General features: G+C 46.3%; 1 protein-coding gene across 4 annotated transcripts in view; it reads left to right on the forward strand.

The window, feature by feature from the left end:
* The window catches only part of CNTN4 (contactin 4), a 271,038-nt gene that overhangs the window by 160,932 nt on the left and 94,851 nt on the right, over window positions 1–15,255 (forward strand). For all 4 annotated transcript variants that reach the window (XM_039558958.1, XM_039558957.1, XM_010390268.4 and 1 more), the window contains 2 exons: window positions 11,833–11,959; window positions 13,290–13,465. In XM_039558958.1, coding sequence (XP_039414892.1) covers window positions 11,833–11,959; window positions 13,290–13,465 — 303 coding nt within the window. The remainder of the gene's footprint in view (window positions 1–11,832; window positions 11,960–13,289; window positions 13,466–15,255) is intronic.

Consider the following 15,255-nt stretch of genomic DNA (forward strand, 5'->3'; position numbering starts at 1 on the left):
GTGCCGTGCAGACACGGGCACAGAGCGCTCTGCAATGTAAACATTTGTTCTTTCCTGGTAAAATGCTTTTAATTCTTTTCTAGAGGTAAACAAAGTCACACTGCTGCAGCAGGAGCCCAGCAGGCTTTGGCTTACTTGGGAGAAGCCAAGGGGATGTTTGTGCTGAGTAAAGAGTCGAGGAAAAGTTTACATAAAAGTTCAACAAGAAGTTCAAATCACAGCAACACTAACAAAAACCATGAACAGCTTACATGTTCTTGAGTAGATTGTTGGAGGATGTAGTAGTTAATTGGTAGTTGACTTAATAGAGGGAAAACAGTCCTTAACTAGAGGATGTTAATTGGACAGACAGACCAGAAACCTGCTGAGGTGTCAGCAAAGTCGGCATTAACTCATGATTTTAACAGGTTTTTTAGGGTTCCCCATCCCTGGAAGTGCCCAAGGCCAGGTTGGACAGGGCTTAGAAAAACCTGGGATAGTGGAAGGTGTCCCTGCCCATGGCAGGGGTGGCACTGGATGTGCTTTGAGGTCCATTCCCACCCAAATGCATCCATCATCCCGTAACAAAGCAGGAAGAGTGTACCTTAGAATGAACACAACCAGGTTTGAGGGATGTTTGCATTTCCAACACTGACTGAGATCTTTCTCTGCTACAGGAGACAGATTAGGAGTGAAGAGTGAAGGATGTGTGTGTTTAATTAAGGTCTGAGGGTAACAAATGTGCTTGAGCTATGAAACCACATCTTTGTCAAACCCACCTGAAAGAAACCATCCTTTACCTGGCTGGGCACTTCCTTCTGTGCTACTGCAGCTCCTAAAATGCATCAGCAGAAAGCCCAGCACTAATTTTGATGTCTATTCCCCCATGTATTAATTCTAGATTATCATTCCCATCTCTTGTGTATTTAAAAAGACAGTAGTTTGTCAGAAAGATGTTTATTTTCATGTCTTTATGTTTGTTTTCACATCTTTGAGCTGCTTTCGGCCACTTCCTCAGTGCTCTTACAAACTTCCCCGCAGCCACAGAGCTGAAACTCTCTCAGATGGGATGGCTTGAGCAGCAAATGGGTCAAAAGGAATTCTATGGCTTTGAATTCTTGCTGCTCACAGAATTAACACCCTGCCCAGACAGCAGAGGGATCCATAAAGTTATTCCCTGGTTAATTACTGTGTCTGCACATTTCTCGTTATGGAGTATGCTGCCGTGCTTGCTGGAGAAAAGTTAAAACCCAAGCTCTCTGTCCCAGATAAAAGGCTGCTTACAGAAATTCTTACTCGTCTTTGAGGCTTCTTAAAAAAAAAAAATTAGGCTTTTCATAGTGTGTTCCCAATCCAGTATAATCCTTAATTTTCAAAACATAGAAAGCCATTATTTTTTGCAATTGTAATGAAAAAATTGCTGAAGCAGTGCACATTATTTCGATTACCCATTAAGCCTTCTCTGCTCTAGAATGAAATTACATGATTTTCTTGCTTTTAACTTCTGACTTGTAATTTATGAAAAGAGAAAAACAAACCACTACAACTCTGGTTGTGTCCCAATTGCCCAAGTCAGACATTCAGATGAATGATGCAAGTCAGCTGCTATTTTGGCATCTTCCTGATACTTTGGGCTTTTTATATTAAAACTCAGGCAGGAATAACATTTATTTTGCACCGTAGTTCTAATCTATGACTTCTCTAAGGCTTTGGCATTATACTGGCTTGGCAGAAGTGGACTTTGCATAGTGACTGATTTATTTCACTTTATTTCATTCTGTGTTGATCACATCAACACAGCAAACCATCATTTCTTGTTGCACAATAAAATAAATTCGGGTTTTAATTATAAAGTAACAGGCCTTGATCAGATTGGGAAAATACACATGATCCCCCTCCATTTAACTCTTGCCTCGCTCTCCTCACTGACACTGAATGTGCTGTTTATCCCTGTAGCCTTTTCCTGCTGTCCTTTGTGTCTCACAGCAAAACAAGAGGCTCCTCCTGGGGGCATCTTGCTCTGTTGCATCTCGGGGGATGCGGTTGCTGTGTTTGTGCTGGGTGCCTCGGGCTGCTGTGGTTCAGGCAGGAGATGGCAGAGCTCTGAGTCTGGCTGGGGCTGCTGCTGCCTGCGCTGCTGGCCACGCTCCCCACTGCCCTGGGGGAGCCTTGGAAGGGGTGCAGGCCATGGCAGGGCTGTCACAGGCGCTTTGGCTGCTTTGCATCTCTTAGGTAGGAAAAGCTGTCTGCAGCAGCTCGGTCTAACCTGAGGTGTTGGCTCACAGCTCGCTGCATTTCGCATGGTGCCCTAAGAGCACTCTCTGGGTGAGGAACCAAACTCTTGGGAAGCAAAGAAAAATTAAATGTTGCCCTTGGGAAAGGCTCTGTTGGGAAATTGAGGCTCTTTGATGTCATACAATCATGGAATTGTTGAGGTTGGAAAAGCCCTCTAAGACCATCCAGTCCAACCATCCCCCAGCTGTGCCAAACCCACCACGACCCCTGTCCCCAGGTGCCACATCCACACCCCTCTGAACACCCCTGGGGATGGTGACTCCACCCCTTCCCTGCACAGCCTGTTCCAATGCCTGACCACCCTTTCAGCGAAGATATTTTTCCTAAGATCCCATCTAAACCTGCCCTGGCACAACTTAAGGCCATTTCCTTGTATTGCATTAAAGACTCTGTTTCCAGGAGCAGTTTTCTCCTGTTATTGAAACACCACAAAAAGGAGCTTCTCTTCCCTAAGCTGAGCTGGGCAAGGGAGTTTAAAATGGACCACTGGAGGTGAACTCTGTCTCTGGGGCATCCACATCATGCTGCCCTTTAGAGGTGAGCGAGGAGTGTTTGAAAGCTTAACCTGCTCGTGTGACAGCAGAGGGAAGAAAGGCTCTCCTCACAAATGCCATCAATCCGAGCAGGTTTGGAGAGTGGTAAATTGTGGTGTAAGAAGTCATAAGTCAGGGGTTTGGCAGCTGTTACTGATACCTTTTCCCTGCTGTGATATTTGAAAGTTCATAATATTAAAAAAAATTAAAGGAATGCATGTTCTCCGTGGGCAGATTGTACAAATTGTACTCCTGGCTGCTCCTTTGATGTTTTGCTGATTGAACTCTGAGAACTTTATTAAAGCCTCCCTCAGTCTGGCATTTAGTGGTGTTAATTTTAAGGCTGGGTTAGTGTGGGGTCTGGTGTTTGTGTGTCTGTGTTTGCATGGAGGGTCTGGTCCCTTGGCAGGGAGGACCCAGCAGAAAAACAGGGATAAGAGGTGACTTTTAGGGCTGGGGAGTGCCTGTGGTGGGGTGGCCATGCAGTGGCTGCCAGTGCTGGTGTGTCCCAGCTTCCAGAGCCACAGCAGGTACCCTCTGTGTTCCTCTGTGTAGGGAATCTCCTGCTGGAGACTGGGATTGGCTTTTGCTCCTGCTCTGCTGAGGGTTGCAGAAACATTTTGAAAAAATAACAATGGAAAAATTGAAGGGCAACTCCTCAAATGTGCCCTGAATTGGAGCAATTCCAGCGACTGCAATGAAGTTATGGAGAGTTAGAGCAGCTGAGCTGCCAGCCCGGAGTCCCGACAGCAGACTTCAAATGCCTTAAATCCATTTATGGAACAGAACCACCTGGAGATTACAGCCTTGGATCCTGTTTACAGGATTAAACACTTTCTTGCTTTAGTAGCAGTGAAAAGTGAGTGAGGTTTTCCTGTCCAGGGTCAGGAGCCTGCCCAGCATCGGGATGTGCAGTGCTTGGCAAGGAAGGGCTTGGGTTTATCTCTCTGTATAACTCCAAAGGAAAGGTCCTTCTCTTTTCCTAAATATCTTGGTGCTTTTTAAACTCCAGATGCCCAGGATGCCATCAGTCTTGCATCAGACTATTAGAAGCTGATGCTGAAAATTTCTCCCCAAAAATATAGATTTATAATGTGATAAATATGAGGTTTTGTAGATACAAAAATGCTGCTAGTGAGGATTTTCTTGCTATTTTCTAAGCCATGAGAGACTTTTCTCTCTCACAGAAGAGGCAGCAGAGTATGTAAACAACCAAGCCACCTGCAACCTTGAAAAATCTTGTTTATGGTATAGTAGAAAAATATTTTGACAATGGATGTTTTAGGATTTTAGCCAATCACCCCCAAGGGGTGGCTGGTCCTTTGTCCAATTAGACTATGAAGAAAAAAGTCTGTAAAAGAGTTCGTAAAATAATTAAAGGAATCAATCTTGCTGCACAATTCCTGCCTGCTGGATCTTCTCTCCTCCTCCTCCCTATGGCTGCAGGACACGGTGATGCACCCTAGGGCCCAGGCCTGTGGTAATAAGGTTTCCCTCTCTCTCCATTCTTTCAGTCACCTTTTAATTTCTTATATTGAAATATCTTTTCTTCTTAAGGCAAGGGCTGAACAACTTAGAAATAGTAAGAAAATTGCAGAGTGTAATATTTGTAATGAGGCAGATGCTTGAAACTTGCCTGTGCCAGTGCTCTGTGATAGAAAGGAGAGCATTCACAGTTTAATTCTAGTTGGTTTTTTTCCAAAATAGGGAGAAAACAAACCTCCATCAGGTGGAGATGATGGAACCTTGTCACTTGTGTCCTGCTGCAGCGTTGTCTCAGGGACTTGAAAATGTTCCAGAGTTGCCCAAACCAAACAGCCAAGGAGAAGTGTGCACACTGTGGACTGAGCTAACAAAGAGGTGTTTTAGTCTCTGCTTTGTTCACGGTTTAAAAGTTCTGTGCCTGGTGTTTGGAATCCCTGATGGCTTCCCTTGTACCCAGTGTGTGTTTCCTTGCCCTCATTGCAGATTGTGCCCCTGTGACCCAGAACAGGCAGATTTCCAGTGCCCCTTTACAGACTGAACCACCCCATGTGCATTTTCTGACCGGTGCCATGGTGCAAATTAGGTTACAGGTGTTTGACTCCGAGTGTGCCAGGCTGATAATTCCTTCCTCTTCCCGGCGAGCTCCCGAGGCCCCGGTAATTCCATCTGCTTATTCACAAATATTTGAGAAGGGAAGCCATGGCCTAAACCTCTCTGTAAATAGCTGGATAAAAAGTTGGCAGGGCTCAGCTTTCCTTCTGACAGTGGCTAATGTACTTAAACCTGAAGAGAGAAAAGAGGCTTCACCTTGAAGCGAAGCGCCAGAGAGCTCCTTTCACCTTGAAGCTTTCTGCAGGGTTTGGCTCCTCAATCAATTGAGAGCCTGGACACGCTGCCAGAGTTGTCTTTGTTTTTCCTGCAATAGATGAGACAGAGATTATAGGTTATTGCCCCAGGGACTTGTCTTTTCTAAGGCTTCAGGATTTTAAAGGAAAGAGGCTTTTTCACTACAAGCATTTCATAACTTTGCTTGTCCGCTGGTGGGGTGGGGAGGATGGCATTTGTTAACCTGGCTTTTACACACCTTCCTTATTACATCAAAGATTAAAATCCATTGCATTTCAGGGAGGTATTGTGGAAAGGAAATATGTGGCTTTAGAATATGCACATGTAACCAATTACTTCTGATTTTTTTTAATATATCCCCTTTATAGTCCCTGTCATACTCAAGACAGCTGACAGTTTTACAGTAATGATGTGTGTTCTTGGCAGACAGCAATCATATCAGCACCTTACATTTTGCTAATAAATCAATAGGTAATTGGCACAGGCTTTTGAAACATTTCTATTCCCAAACAGCTCTATGCAAGAACACCCGGCACTGGTGGTAGCACCATTAGCATCATATTAATCTGATTATTCCTATTGTTTTATACTCACAGCTCTGCCGTGGGCTGATATTGTCCTCAACAGAGCTCTGTGAGTTCCTCTGTTTATTTTCCTGCTGTTGGCTGTGATGGCTCAGGGAAGAGGCCGCGCGGTGAAGAAATTTGTGACTTTCTGCAGCACCGGAGCAATGTGCTTTTGTGGGATACTGAAGGGAACATCTGTGATGAAAATCAGGCTGTTGGCTTGCTTAGAGAACACAAATTGCATCCTGTTACATGAGGGGTTTGTTGTAGGACGGGTCACTGTTTGTGCTGCGGTGGGAGTCGCCTCTCCCGGCTGTCTGGACGTGGGAGAGGCACAGGGAATATCCACATTTGTGTGTAGGATCAGGTGGCAGCATTTTATGTGGAACCAGCTGCCTCGATGGCATTTGCTGTAATGAACCACACGTACATAGGAGAAGTTGGGACATGGCTGGGGCACAGGCTGAGGGAGAGGCCTCCCGAAGCTCCCGGAGCTGCCGCTGGCATTTGGGTGCTGGCTCCTGGCATTCCCACACTGCTGGCATTCCCACCTTCCCTCAGAGCTCAGGACACACTGCTGTGCTTAACCCTGCCTTTAATCCAGGCTGCTCCAGGCCCCCGGGTCACTCCTAAACAGAGACATCAGAGCACTGCTGTCTCCATCTCAAATGCTGCAGCTCTTCCATGCCTGCCTTTACGAGAGGGGAGATTTATCCCTCCCTGTCTCCCGGGTTTCTGTGGCTGCCCTGTGGTCTCTGAGCAATGTCTGATACTGCTTTGGAGCTCGGGTATCAGACACTCGTGTGTCAGCTGTCACCTGTCAGGCGAGGCTTTGCTCTGGGCTTGGGACAGCAGCGAGCTGGGACAGGGAAGAGTGGCAGGAGGGGAGAGGGGACAGCAGGAGGGGAGAGGGGACAGCAGGAGAGGAGAGGGGACAGCAGGAGGGGAGAGGGGACAGCAGGAAGGAGAGAGGACAGCAGGAGGGCAGAGGGGACAGCAGGAGGGGAGAGGGGACAGCAGGAGGGGAGAGAGGACAGCAGGAGGGGAGAGGGGACAGCAGGAGGGCAGAGGGGACAGCAGGAGGCTCACAGTACCTGTTGGAGACCTGTAGGTGCTGCAAAAGAAGCCCAGTGTTGTATCAAGGGGGTGTCCCCACAGATGCAGAGCTATGAGGCCCTTCCCTGAAAAACCATACTTAATACACTTTTAAAATAGCTCCTTTTTTTTAATCCTTTTTTTTTTCTTTGAATGGGAAGCACCTTTAGTGGGTCTTGTTCATTGGGAAGCCTGTGGAATTAGTAGTAGTAGGACTGCGTGGTGTAAGAAATTCTTTGTTTTAATTTCAAAGCCATTAGCACCATTTGCAGTTGATGTTAATAGAAGTGATAGGCAAAAAATAAGGAGTGAGCCATCCACTGGAGCCCTTTCCTGCTCAGGAGGATGGGATGCAGCTGCTCACCTTGAGGAGCAGGCTGGTGTGTTAATCAGCCATGCCCTTGAGCTGTCCTATCCATTCCACTTCCCACTTTTCTGAAGAGCTGCTCTTCCCAAGGTGCAGTTTTGTCTGGAAGAAATACTGACTTGTAGCACTGTATGAAAACACCCCAGCTCACAGAGCAGGCAGCAATTCCCTCAGCAGCAAACAAGGAGAGGATTTTTCTCATTTATACTGGATATACTCCAAGAATTCTCTGTTCTGTTTAGTTATTATCTTTCCCTACGGTGTGGAGTATTCAATTAAACTTTCTCTCAAATTGGCCATAACTTTCAATGGAAATTAAAGGAGTTCTATTTGGGTACCAGTATCTGTCACCAGGCTTAATGTTGAGAGAGAATAGGAATGGTTCCACCTGTTTGGTGTGAATTAACCTCCACTGACATTCCTCATGTTTCAATTCCTCAAAAGCATGGGAAGATGACAGCATTTAGCATCCAACTGCCTGTGCTGGCTCTCAGCTTTGGGGCCCTGGAGGGACACAGCAAATATACTCTTCATTTGGAATGTATTCCAATTAATGTGGCTTTTTTTTTTTTAATAGGTGTTGTGATTCACAAGGGGGAAAAATATACATCAAGCAGAATGTTCTTCTAAATGATCTCTCACTTTCCATCCAACACCATATGGACACACACCTCCTTCTGTGGTTAAAATGCTTCTTTTATTGTGAAATTGACTGAAATTTCCTAGATCCTGCCTCTTAGCGAAATAAATACACTTCTGTCAGAGGAGGCAGACCCAGAGCAGGAGTACATTTGTTTTATATGACAAGGAGGGGGAAAAACACTTTTTGGAACCCAGTCTTGTTTGCAGGTTGTCTTAAGCTGAGGGCGGCTCATGTTCATTCTGGGTTAACTCATTTTGGGCTCTTCAAAAGAAATGTAACTCAGAAAAATAAAATCTGTCCCCAGGAGTGTCTCACCAGTTAGCTTGTCTGGGAAGGTTATTTATTTTATTGTCCTGGGACAGTGAGAAATGTGTGAGGAGTGGCAGCAGCTGTTGAATGGTGTAAAGGGGAAGAGGGCTAAAATAACTGAGCACTTTCAGGTGTTTATGCACAGATATGCTCTGTTCTCTTGTTATTTTTTGATGAAACGGCCAAAAAAGAGTCTGTTAAACACAATCTGATGAGAAGGGCTGGTTTCTGTGGATCGAGCTGCTCATAGTGTTCACCAGTGATAAGCCAAAAATGTGTTACCACTCTTGGAGTGCAAGTCCCTGGACATTACTGCAACAGAAATAAAGTTACCACTTTGAATTTATTAAAAAAAGTGTAAAATTCCTATATTTCAGAGTTATCCAAACAGCAAAATTTGCTCCCACAAAAGCAGACACTTCAGCAGCGCAAAGGCTGTGCTGGCAATAAACGTCTGAGTAACGCAACTTTGTCAAAAATGGGCTCTTTCTGGTGCAGGCACTTGTAGTTTCCTATCTGCAAGAATCTAGATGGCAGCTTGTTTTATTTATTAGTGACTCTTTAGTGCTCTGTGAACCAAATCCCCCTCCTCTGTCGGGTTCTGTGACTCAGCCCTTATCACACAGTGTTGGGATCTGGGCTGCAGTGATTTCAATCGCACATCAAGGCTGCAGCAAAGCAGCTCTACAGGCTGAAGATTAAATAGTTTGGACTTGCTTATCTTGGTTATACACAGGCAGCAATAAGAGGAAGAAGAAAGGCACTCAAAATAATTTTAGCTGCCCAGTGTTGCAAAGTTTTTCCTGCTCTTCTGTTCCCCTGATAGGCTGCAGCTGCTCTCAGAGCTTCTGCCTGCCCTGCCCAGCTCCCTTTGCTTGAAATCTCACCAGGATTTTTCCTCTTGCTGCCTAACAGGAAGGGCAGGCACTTTTTTGCCAAATAAAAGCTGAATGTTGAACAGTGCCAGCAGCAGGTGGAATATTTGAAAGTGTTTTCATTTGATCTTTTATGAGCTTCCAGGCAAATTGAGTTATTAGCAGACAAATTCAGTGTTTTCACCTATTTGTGACTATATGTATCCTTAGTTCTCTATCTTGAGTCTGTTTTCGAAATTGTAAATTGCTCACTAATTAATGATGCAGGCTGTGGTGGTTCTTACACCTGTAACTCCCACTGAGTGCTGTGGACCACTCTCATTAGCTCTTGAAGAGCAGGATGCTGCACCTTAACCTCTGCTCCTGCAGCCAGGTGATGGCCTGGACATGTGGGGACACTTTTGCACCCTTAGATTTGTTCCTCTTTCCCACCCCAAGTAGAAGAACTGTTCATTTGTAATGCAAGGTGTGTTTTCCTGTGATGGGAAGAGGACCTGACCTTTGGTGTGATTTGCTGTAAATTGACACCCCCTAATTGAAATAACAGCAAATGACAGCACAGAGAGGGGTGTGAGGCAGATGACAGAGGCAATGCAACACATCCCTGAGTCAGCAGGTCCCTAACTGGATTATCTGGGATGGTCTGGCTCGTGCCACAATCAGACTTTGTGTTTCTGGGGTTTGAAGCAACCCTTACACAGGACCCGAGCACCAGGCCAGCTTCTGTATTTTCCAACGAGAAAACTGGATAAATTCAAATATATTTTAAATCTGTTGCTTTCAGACGCACTCACACAGCACTCAGAGCTGTAATCTTTGTGGGCCAGACTATCGTATCCTCTCTTAGGGTGAATGAGGCTGCTCAGGGAGTGAAGCAGCCCTGGGTCTCAGGAACAAGTCTGGATGCCATAATCCAGTCCCATATGCTCTATGGCTATTATTATGTTTTCCCACCAGCAACAGTGAGTTGCACACAGGTGTAATTTAGAGCTGGAGATGATGTGAAATGTGTTTTGAATAATAGATGAGTTTCAGTCAGGTATCGTTAACATATAATTTAAAATAAAGCTAAATACAAGGCCTGTGACTGTGTGCTGAGTGCACCCTCCTTTGTGGTGGGGCCTGAGGGAGGAGACACGGGGGAGAGATGGTTCCTTTCTAATCTTCCTGGCAGAGTCTCTCTGAAATACTTCTGTGGAGATGACAGAATTTGCTCTCCCAGGGTTGAAGAGCTGTTGTTCTGTCCCTGGTAAATCCAGCTGATTTCCCAGTGAAAGCTGTTCCCATTCATTCTCACCCTCCTTCCATCTGGAAGATCCATCATCTTCTATTCATTCCCTTTTTTCTGTATATTTTGCACATCCCATCATCTCTGTATTTTATTTATTCATTTTCCCCTGACCTCCCATACCCACAAATTTCCTATATCCCCATCCAGGTGGGCTTCCAGCAGCCTGACTAAAGAGAATTCCGTGCTCACATCCCTGCAAGTCCCTGCACACTGAAAGAGCAGAGTCTGCTGTAGAGATAGGGCAGGAAAAGATTGGAAAATGGTCTAAAAATGTTAAATCAAGGTTCCTTGCATTCAGCTGAAAGCCTTTCTGACTGTGAGCACTTCCACTGTGTCCTTACTTGCACTAAACTTAGAGCAGCCAGACATTGACACTGATGAGAGGAAAAGTCTCAGTGAAATCAAGATAGCTGATCTTTTCAGGGGAGAAAAGTTGGTTTCTTTTGTGTGCTGAACAGCCGCTGTGGAGATAAAAGTGTCTGATCCAAACAGGATGGAGAGCAGTGAATTTACGCCGTAGCTTTCTGTGGGTGTTTTGAGTGGTGTCAGTGAATTTCCTGAAATTCTGTGCTCGCTGCAAAGCAGTGGGCAGGGAAGAGCTGCAGCTCAGGGATGGGCCTGTGAGCAGCTCTCACCCTCACCTCCAGCTCTGAGATGGGATAAATTGATAAGGTGAAAGCAGAAAGTGGATGAGAGGAGAGGAAAGGAGATAGGAAGGAGTTAACAGCTCAAGAAATCAAAGTGTATTTTTAGAATGAAGAACGAAAGTCAGCACAAGGGAGGCTCCCATCAGTAATCCCCAAACCCAGAGTGCTGGATTGCTGGGAGATGACTCCTGAGCTCTTTGAAGGTCGTATCAGGTTGTTTTGCCAAAGTATTTTCCCTCTTCTACCTGTATTTAGTGTGAGTTTTTAATCCTCTGAAGGGCACGAGTGTGGAATGTCCTTGTCAGGGCTGGTCATACAAAACCTCTTGGGAGCCTCATTCCCGCAGAGGAGTGGGGCTGGTGCCAGCGGATTCCTGAGGCATCAGAGCGTGGAGAGGGTAGGGGGTGTGAAAGGGTTTCCGTGCCCTCCGAGGACCAGTGCACCCCATGGCTGCAGAAGGGTTTCAGTCAGGGATGGCAGAACCAGTTGCACTGGGGCTGGACGTGCTGGGGACCCTCTGGCTGGGGTTCCTGTGTAACTCTGTTTAACAGGGTGGGGTTTAATTCGCAAGGAAAACATTTCCATTTCTAAAGGTGAAGCCAAGGATTCTGCTTTGAATTGAGCTTTGCTTTGACAACAGCGCCTGTTCCCACTGTTTGAACTTTGGGTGAGGTTTCATTCTGTGCTCTGTTCAGTGTAGGACATTTTCATGACTCCATGTGGGTTCAGTGGTTTTTGGAAAAAAAAAAATCTGCTGTTATAAACTAAATAAAGTGTCACCAGATCTTTTCCAAGGTGAGTGACACACGGCCTCTTGCTGCTGAGACACTGTTTTGTATTTTAAGCCTGGGAACATGGAGATTCCATGAATGACCTGTCCCATTTTCCCTGTTTAATGCAGATGACAACACCCTGCACGGGCCGGTTTTCCTGCAGGAGCCCAACAGCATGATCTTCCCCTTGGACTCGGAGGAGAAGAAAGTGAAGCTGAGCTGTGAAGTGAAAGGAAATCCCAGACCAACCATTGGGTTTGTTCAGTGTTTAACTGTTCTTAGAACCATCACACAAGAGCCTTTCTCTGCTGCGTGTATTGGTGATGTCCCTGGAGGCTACCACAGTGCTGATCCCAAAAAAATCCCAACCAAAAACCAGGCAGCTCCTCCCCAGGGGCTGCTCTGATCTCTGCTCTGTGATCAGGGACAGGATCCAGGGAGTGGCTGGAGCTGTGCCAGGGAGGTTTAGGTTGGATTTTAGGGAAAGGTTCTTCCCCCAGAGGGTGTTGGGCACTGCCCAGGCTCCTCAGGGAATGGGCACGGCCCCGAGGCTGCCAGAGCTCCGGGAGGGTTTGGACAGCGCTGCCAGGGATGCCCAGGGTGGGATTGGTGGAGTGTCCTGGCTGGAGTTGGACTGGATGATCCCTGTGTGTCCCTTCCAGCTGAGGATATTCTGTGACTCTGGAGCGTTAGGAACAGAGGGAATGGACACCAGGAAATCTCCAGGTATTGCAACTCAACTGCAAAATTTGGACAGGAGTTCTAAAAGGTTACAAAAGGATTGTAAATAGTCCTGGCTCTCAGATTAACCATCCTTTTCCATAAACATGGACAGAACTCAATTCTTTTCAGCTTTAGTAGCTGCTCTGGGGTCCTGGGAGGAAGGTGCTGTCCTCCTGCAGTGCTGTTGCTGCTGTAAATCATTGGTGCTGCTGTTCTCTTTCCTTTGGTGCCTCTCTCTGCTCACCAGTAAATGCCACTCTGAAACCAATTAGAGTCACCAGGCCTCAGCCTCCGGGCTGTCTCCTGACACAGGCAGCAATTTAATGCCATAAAATCCATGGATCCACGGTGAAACACATTTCTGTGGTTTCCCCGTACACTCAGGAGATGGGAGGTGCTGTGTCCCCCTCCTCGCTCCATCCTGGGGCCGGAATTCCTCAGTGCCCCACTTTGTGACAACATCTGCTGGAAGGGAATTTTCTTAAATTTATAAACAAATGACCAGCAAGTCGGGAGAGGGGGAAAAAATATCCTCAGTGGACTTGAATGGGTTAGAGATCCTCTTTCGGGGACTTCCCCATGCCAAATGATTAATTCCAAAGAGCAGCAGCACCAGCAACTACAGAAGCATTAATCATTTCAGAGACTGAAATATATGTCAAGGATATTGCTCTCTCAGTTAAATACTGGAATATTTCAATACCTCTAAGGAAATTTGCATTTTTCTGCCTTCTTTTTTTATTTTTAATAAGTAGTCAGAGCCATTCTAAATCTTGCTTTATTTACTTCACGCTGTGCTTTCAAATACCCAGGAGCATCCCTGAGCATCAGCGGAGTTTAACTTTGCCATTCTGTGCTCCAGGTGGAAGTTAAATGGAAGCAGTATTGACGTGGGCATGGATTATCGCTACAGCCTGGTGGAAGGCAGCCTGCTGATCAATAATCCCAATAAAAGCCAGGATGCTGGGACGTACCAGTGTGTAGCAACAAACCCCTTCGGAACGATTGTCAGCAGAGAAGCCAAGCTGCAGTTTGCTTGTAAGTAAGGAGGCGAGCTCTGTTCCCACAGTGTGCTGGAAAAACTGGGAGCTGGGTGTCTTTTCCCAACTTTTCCTGACGGATTAGAGTGTTCTCTTAATTGCTCATGGAGTGAGAAAGAGGGGAAAAGGGAATAAGGGATATATATCATGATTTATCATTATTTAGCTGAAATTATATGGAGCATACAAGGTAAAACGTCTTATTTATTGAGGAAGGAAAGGGTCTGGCAAATGGGATCTCACCATTGATTTTTGCCTTTTCTTGGAGAAGTAAAGCTTCAAAGTGTTAAAAAGGAGCATAATTTCCACGAGGGATGAATTCACAGTGATAGATTCACAAGCCCTGTGTTTCGGTGGTACATCAGGTGTGGGCACGCTGGGTGTAAAAGGGAAGACGGGCAGCTCTGTGTTTATTTTGGGCAAAAGCAGAGCTGCAGCTTCTTGTCAAGAGCTGAGGGTAAGAAAAGGCAGGACCTTGCTGTAGATGAGCATTACATGAAATCATGCAAAGCCCTTTGGAGCATAAAGGCTGTGAGAGTGGGCAAATGATGATGCAGGACCACAAGTCATCTTTTTGCTCTTGTGGTTGTGAAGGTGAAGGCAGAGAATAAACACAAGGGCCTGTTCATCCATCATCTGTGTGGTTTCCCTGTGCTGTTGTCCTGGGAGGGGCGTGCAGTAATTACAGCAGGAATATCCTTGCAGGAGTTCAAGGCAGAGCCTTCCCAGGCATGGAGTTCTCAGTCATGGAGAACGGTGCAATGAAAGGTGCTTTTGACTGACTGGGGAGAGAAGCTGATGTGCTCCAGCTACAGAAAGGAGGGGATAAAAATACCAGTAACCCCCAGGTTCACATACTTTAGAGGGACAATTTGTAATGAGGAAAAATACAGAGGGTGCAGTCCTCTGTCTCCCCACGTAGTTTACAATAAATTATCCTTCTGCCCATGACCTGCTGGAGTTTGTCCGTGACTGAAGGCACGTTTTCCCTGGGGATGGGTAATGAGCAGCTTCCTCAAGACCATTCCCATCACTCCAGATTTCAGGATGCCAAGGTGATTGCTTCATAAACACCACCTTGGGCTGCTGCTCCCACAGCAGGCTCTGCCTTCCCGTCCATGGCCATTCCCAGCTCCCAGCGCAGCAGCAGCAGCAGCACTCCCAGCAAAGCCCCTCAGCATTGCTTGGCAGGGTCACAGCTTCCCAAAATCCAGTGGAAAAGGACAAGCTGAGTGTCAGCTCCTCAAATCTGGGCTTCAGAACTCAGGATGTGGGATGAGAAAGGAGGGTCCTCCTAATCCCACAGCGGGTGGGCAGGCCCTGGCACAGGGTGCCCAGAGCAGCTGGGGTGCCCCTGGATCCCTGGCAGTGCCCAAGGCCAGGCTGGACACTGGGGCTTGGAGCAGCCTGGGACAGTGGGAGGTGTCCCTGCCCATGGCAGGGGTGGCACTGGATGGGCTTTAAGGTCCCCAAACCCTTGTGGGATTCTCTGATCCTGACAAGTGCAGCAGGCAGGGACTACTTGAGTGGAGACAAATCCTCACATACCTGGTCTGACTGTATCGTACCTGAGAAGACTGAATTTAAAAACAAAGCTTGTTCTTTTCCAGTCATGCTTAGGAACTCAGGTAAATGGAAACATTTTTGACTCCTAGATTATATTTTAGTTTGCTAAAACAGCGTAATCAGATTAGAAACATTTGGATTAAAGAAAAAAAAAATTAGGGTTTCCCAAGGTGGGCTTTGACAAAACAATTTTTTTGTCATCTCTAATCAAAGGGATTGCAA

This window comes from Corvus cornix, chromosome 12 (assembly GCF_000738735.6).
Source record: "Corvus cornix cornix isolate S_Up_H32 chromosome 12, ASM73873v5, whole genome shotgun sequence".
Classification (NCBI taxonomy): Eukaryota; Metazoa; Chordata; class Aves; order Passeriformes; family Corvidae; genus Corvus; species Corvus cornix.